The sequence below is a fragment of the Lichenostomus cassidix genome, chromosome 2 (genome assembly GCF_008360975.1).
Source record: "Lichenostomus cassidix isolate B80296 chromosome 2, HeHo_3.0, whole genome shotgun sequence".
Taxonomy (NCBI): Eukaryota; Metazoa; Chordata; class Aves; order Passeriformes; family Meliphagidae; genus Lichenostomus; species Lichenostomus cassidix.
Window position 1 is genome coordinate 70,431,828 of NC_139482.1, and position 6,634 is coordinate 70,438,461.

Below are 6,634 nucleotides of genomic sequence, written 5' to 3' on the forward strand. Positions count from 1 at the left end.
AACATGTCAGCATTTGATGTTAATTAGTTGCTAGTGACTGTACTTACTATGATTATTACATTACTTTTCAGATATGAAGCTCTCTTTCCACTGGTACTGTTTGGTTTGATGTTTGTGTGGATAAATATGGAGCAAGAAGCACTGCAGCACTATGGTCTTTCACTCAAACCAAAGGTAAGAGCTCTTGATAGATATATCAGGTTAATTAACAGCTTTATCTTTTTTTTCTTTTTTTTTTTTTTTTTGAGGCTGTAGTAAGTATTCTAGGTTGGTTTTAGAGAGCAACACTTCACTTTTCATTATGGGAAGCCAGTGTCAGCTCTTTCATGAACTAGGAGTAAGACCTTGTAAGAAAAATTTGTAATTCATGTTATTGAAGATATTGCATACCAGAGCCATTTCTAGGAATGCAGGAAGACAGTTTGACTTAGTAAGACATAGTGGTAGGTTCTGTGGGCTACAGAGCTCTCTCTGTCAAGGGTAGTGATAATTCAGCATGAGGTACAGTAACTCTTCAGAGTAAGTACAATGTCACTGTACTTTTTTTGGTCTGATCGCAGACTCACAAGTGAGAGGCTGAAAAGAAATAATTAGATTTCTGAAAAAACCCATAGGAAATATCAGAAATCTTAATTTGAATTTGTCCTCTCTTTGTTCAAGGACAGACTTATTTCGGTTTAGACTAACAAGGAACTGGAGACTAACTTAGAACTAGCACCTTCTCAGATTTGCCTGGAAAAGAAGAGCGAATTTTGTAATCAATACAACTTCTTCCACCTTAAAATTTAGTGTATTGTCAACAATTTGCAAAGGCCATGCTGCTCACATTGCAACTTAGCTCTTAGGTTAGGTCTAGGGTTGAACAAATTGGGGCTATGCTACAATTTTGGTCAGATCTGAAGTGCTGGTTGCAGTGGTTCAGGTCCTTGGAACCAAGGTGAGTGTGCAGCACAGCTCTCCCTTGGCTTCTCCCAAATGAGCCTTCCTGGGTTCAGATGCATGGGAGTGGCCAGAGTCACTTGAAGAAAAGCGTTGGGGCACATCTTTCCTTCCTTTTGCAGCTCACAATAATTAGGGAAAAGTCCTGGAGGTTGAAACCTGAGCCAAGGCAGTCATCAGAGCGAAACTGACACATACTGTGGTTTTGTGGTGCTCCTACAAGGAAGACAGTTTCAAAACTTAAGAGAGAGCAGGCTTTACCAATTGAAGGCTAAAAAACAGAAATAAAAACAGGAATCACTTTTTATTTATGGTGCATTTACTTATGATAATTTGTGTGAGTGTGTTTTGTAGCATCTTAAGCAATAGAGATGGAATCTGAATGTAAAATTATACTTAGTGTGATGCCCTGATTGCAACTGAAGGTGTTTAGTATCTGTGGGATGGAGTTTCTCTTCCACTCTAGAATCCACTCTATCTTTTGCATCTTGTAATAAGGCATCTGTGATGCTTGCCTGTCTGGTGTTAGTCTGGTGTTCTCTTTGTTGTAAAATAAAATTCTATTTAAAGTAGTATTAAACAGTGATGAGCACTTTATTAATCAAATGCAAATGAAAAGAACATAGGCAGGCTATAATTATGTTTTATGTTGTCACTCCCTGTATGTCAACATTCACTTGAAACTTTTGGTTTCAAGTAAAAGGAACAATAATGCTTCCCTGCTTCCAATTTTTGCATTAGAAAATATCATCCCTAGAATGCTTGTTAATATATGCTGTAAAGTAAATCTTGTATTTGAGAATCCAGCTCAATTCTCTGATGATGAGAGATTATTTTAAATTAAAATGCTATCAGTGTTGAATGTCTATTACTTGATTTTTTTTTCTTTTCCCCAATGAAAAGGAGTTCATTGACCTCTTAAATTCCATTAAAATAATTTCTCTTCAAGTCAAGTGATATTGTGCTGAGAACTGAGTACAGGAGATTGAGATTATTTTACTATTTTCACTCACAAAATAAGTCAAATGAGGATAATTGCAGTCTTTTATTTCTGAGGATCTTTATCCATATGCTCATGTGAGCAGTGGAAGTGTATGTGTGTAGGAGGAATATTGCTGATGAAAAAAGATGATTATAAGTCTGAGGCATAGACTTCATTTTTAGTGTAGATAACAGCAGAAACGGCACTGTTCATTTGATCATCTCACTTGTACAGTCTCTCTGGCAGATTCATTAATTCATTAAAGCACAATGAAAACATGGGAAAGGTTTGCAGTCCTTATTTTAATACTCTAATAACAGATGATAGGGAAGTAGGTTTCTTTCTCATTCATTTCAGTAAAAATATGGTGGCTCTATCCAAGTCCATTAGTTGATATTTGGTTTTGATTTCTGCTGTCTTTGCAGCTTGCTGTTTTCAACTTCACCTGCGCTGTGGATATAACTCAGTTTCGACAGCTCCACCTGGATGATGTCCGGAGGTCCTTCTTCTTTGTATCCTTTTGCTGGCTGCTGCATTCCAGGGGGGAAAAAGGGTTTGTTTCAAAAGGACCTGCAAGCAAAATTTTCAGCCTGGTACTCACTGGGAACAGAAGCTGGTAAAGATGATTTGACTCAGATCTCTCAAAAGGCAATGGTCTTGTACATTATGCTTTTTTATCACGTAGTTAAAAATGCACTGTTTTAGAATCTGGCTCCTTGGCCACTTATGATGATTGCAGTTGAGGTAAACTTTCTTCTAAGGAGTTCTGTTTTCAGTTTGGTTTTATTACATTTTGGCTGGAGGGAACTTGCTCACCTTCAAATCAATTGAAATAGGTAATATTAAAGTTATTCTCGTTTTTAGAGTATGGCAGTGTGTTATGAAGCAAATGTTAGGTATCAGGCAGATGAAAAAAGGACAGTTCCTGCAGGCTCTTAGTGAAACATGTTACCAGAATCTAGCCTAGAATTATTTATATCATAAGTGATTTCTGCTGTTATAAATTATTTGGGCTTAGGAGGGAAGAGCTGTTTGTTCACTAACATAGCAGTTAGTTTGCATTCCTGTGACTGATACTGCAGCTGATTTTTTTTATACTGTACATTGATAACATTGCCATTTTTCTCTTTCATTGTGGGACTGCAATTATGTGAGAGCTATTTGGCAGCAAGGATGATGGGTGGGAAAATGGGAGAAAAAGTGAGCCAGTCTCGAACATAGGGGGCTTTGGTGTTATTTAGATCTATTGTAGCTGTGGAGGGAGTTGTCTCAATATTGGTTCCTACAAAAACAGGCTTTATAGTTTGTCACATAACCAGGTCTGAGAGGGTGGGTCACACTCACAGAATCCATGCTTTTGGAATTTGGAACTGTGCTGTTGGACATTGGGAACCTGCAGCAGATAAAGTGTAACAGATACCAATATAAGAAGGCAGATTAGTGCTAAGAAAGAAAGCAAAACAATTTGCTGGGTATTTGATGTTTGTGTTTGCTTTAGTATACCTGAAAGAGCTGAGATACCTTGCAATAAATGTATCAATTTCATTTGTTATTTTTACAAAAAATATTATAACTTTAGTAAAGCTACTGCTGTCAGATGCTAAAACTTAGCAAAAGAAGAAAATCAAGCTGTCCAATTTTATTTTTTAAAGTTCCAGCATAGTACCTCTTTAACATTTGCCTATTGCTGAAATAAAGTTCATTTTCTTCATAGTAGTTAGTGGGAAGCTGTATTTTGGAATTGTGCTGAGAACAGTGTTGATAATACAGTGCTTACACAGAGTCAAGGGCTTTTCTGCTCCTCACACTGCCCCACAAGTGAGCACTACTTTGAGCTAAAACACTTGAATGTCTTTTGCTCAGCTCCTGAAAAAAATAACCAGTTTGTAGATCTCCTTTACCTGCTCAAAACATGTTGTGACTTTTTAAAATTTAGATTCTGTTTAATGTTTCGAAATACTGATACCAGAGAAGCCTTTTCTGCTAGAGCATTCATCCTGCAACTATGACCCTGTGAACTGTGTCTTAAGGTTGTCCCAAGGCTCCTATATTGGGCCCAATAGCTGGCATCTGCTGAGAAACCACTGAGCCTGCTCTTCAAGGAAAATACTCAGATTGCTCATGCTTAGCATTTTGATTAGACCTATGTGTTACTGGTATTTTCTTGTTTGTTTTATTGCAGATCTGTTCTTATAAATCGCAACTGGCAGAACTGTGCTAGGCTGTTAGACTGCTGTGTTACTAAACTTGAAATTATGTGATACTCTTGGGAAGCATGATTTCTTCAGTTATGCTGACCTAATCCTTCCAAAATATTGCATGCAGAATCCCAACGATTCTACTGAACAGTTGGTAACAAATAGTTTATGGAGAGACTTAAATGATGCACTGCAGGAGCTATAACAGGAGCAAAAGGACCAGAGGGAACTCTGGCAACAGCAGCCCATCCTCACTGACTAACCCTCTGCCCTATGCAAAAGAACAGTTAAAAAGCATTCTTCAGCTGAAGCCATGTGAACTATAATGGGCTCCAGTGAGCTCAGGAGCAAGAAAAATACCTTTCTTGGGCTCATGTCGCAGCATATGTTGTACCTAGATGAAAAAGGTAGGGTTTATCAAAAAACTTCCAGCTGTACAGATACTGCTGGAGTCGTCCTCTCTCAAGTAAGGAAAAAGTGGGAGTCCCATGTTGCCATAGGTAGACTCAGCATAATCTCTGGACAAAAGGTCTGTAGGAAGGGTAGCATAGGAATGTTTAGTCTTTTTCACGAGCCAACTACCTCTTCCATGGTCTGATCCTCAATAAAGCCATCTCTTTTGGTGTGCAGAACACATGCAAATGTCGTTATGTTCTGCAAAAGCAGTGTTTGAATACATAGCTGATGTGTTTGAATGCTGGGTTTGTGGTCCAGGGATCTTCCTATCTTGCTAAGCAGGGACCCAAAAAGCCAGCTGCAGCTTTCTTACAGGGGCTCAAGACAGGGTCTAAAATCTTACCCAGGCAGTAAGTGTGTCCTAGGTTGCAATATTGATGTAGTTAAGTATTCTATTACCACCAGCTGTGGGCCATTAGCTGCTATCACCCACTCCGGATGACAGGCAATGGGCCATCCGTTAGCTATTATCACTTGCTAATGACCCACCCCGCATGACAGGCAATGGGCCATCAGGGACCCACCGTGTGACTCATGGACTTATCTCATCCCATTGTGAGATGCTCTGCCGAGGAGGGAGGAGCCAGGTGTTCCCACCTGCATATAACCTGGCCTTGGAACTGCCTGAGCTAGCCCTGTCTACTGGGTTCCCAGAGGACGAGAGCTACACTGGATCTTCAGCTGGAGACTAGACCTTCACAGGATCACTGCTTCAACTGGACTACTTCAGTCGGACTGCTACTACCACCCTAACAGGGTGTTAGGTTGTATCTGACTTTGTCAGTGCTTTTTCCTTGTATTATTTCACTTATTTTTAATTTCAATCTTGACTTGTGATCTCCCACTGGTTTGTTTTCAAACCAATACAAAGTGTCTTTTAAAATTGATACAGTCATGTGTGAAATCTCAGGTAGAGCTGGAAAATACTTTGGATTTCTTAATGCATTGTAAACCTGTAACAGTGGGTCAGCTTCTTGTGGTTTCATGGTAGATTGTGAAAGTGAATTGGAATGAAGGAAGACAAACGCTGTTTTTATTTTATTGCAGCCATTTCTGTAGTGCCTTTTCCTTAAATACATCTAGGTTTTCTTCATAGTGACAGCCTTTTTTGGCACTGGAAACATAGCTTCTATTAACAGGTAAATTTTATTATTTCGTTTGAGACACAGAGTACAAAAAATTCTTCCTGAAGTTGATGTACTAAATGTAAATTTAGTTAGCAAAATCAGGGCAGCAGAATCAAAGCAATAATCAGTGTAATGATAGCAATTTGTTTTGTTTCTGCTCTCTGTAACATCTTCCCTAAGAGCTTGAGCTTGTTAGTTGTGAGTTTGGTTCAATTCCATTAGAAGTTATCAACAGGATGAACAGAGACAGCTTGGTCACTCACCAACAGCATGGCACCTTGAAAAACAAAATCAGAGAAAAATTGTAGAGAAAAAAGAGTGAGGTTGGCAGTCCCTGCTAATTTAATATTGGAAGCCTTGTTTAAAAATGTATCGACAACACAGTGTGTTACAGGGTAATTAAATACTTGGGTTTTTTTTAATGGAAAACACCATTTCAAAGATATGCAATGTCTTTTTCATGTTTCTCTAGTTTTGATCCTGCTTCTGTCTATTGTTTCTTGACTGTGTTCAGTCCCTTCATGATGGGAGGCTTGCTTTTACTGAAGGTCAGTAATCTTACCTTGGTCAAATTTTTTCAAAGAACTGTGGAATAAATAACATATCACGTACATGGTTGTTACTTCGCAATTCACAAAAACATATATATGTATTTGAGCTTCATTAGGCTTCATGACCCTGTGTGAAGCTTTCAGTCTTTGTGGTGTTTCTAGGGAGATCATTCTGTTTCCCAAAAGAGAAGCTAAAGTGCATGGAAGTGTAATTTAACAGCATTAGGTAAATTTATTGTATTAAAATTGAATTTCAAATGTTGAAAATACTCAAATAATTGTAAAAATTTTAATATTTTCCTGTAGTATAAGATCTACAGAAATTTATATATAATTAGCTCTATCTACATTACATTAAATAGAGGCTTTGTATGTTGAACT

The 6,634-nt window shown here is 38.2% G+C and overlaps 1 protein-coding gene across 2 annotated transcripts in view; it reads left to right on the forward strand.

Annotated features, from left to right (window-relative positions):
• Nucleotides 1–6,634, forward strand: part of PIGN (phosphatidylinositol glycan anchor biosynthesis class N) — a 97,671-nt gene that overhangs the window by 76,348 nt on the left and 14,689 nt on the right. For both annotated transcript variants that reach the window (XM_085052081.1, XM_085052082.1), the window contains exons 22-25: nt 72–174; nt 2,347–2,433; nt 5,659–5,714; nt 6,175–6,250. In XM_085052081.1, coding sequence (XP_084908207.1) covers nt 72–174; nt 2,347–2,433; nt 5,659–5,714; nt 6,175–6,250 — 322 coding nt within the window. The remainder of the gene's footprint in view (nt 1–71; nt 175–2,346; nt 2,434–5,658; nt 5,715–6,174; nt 6,251–6,634) is intronic.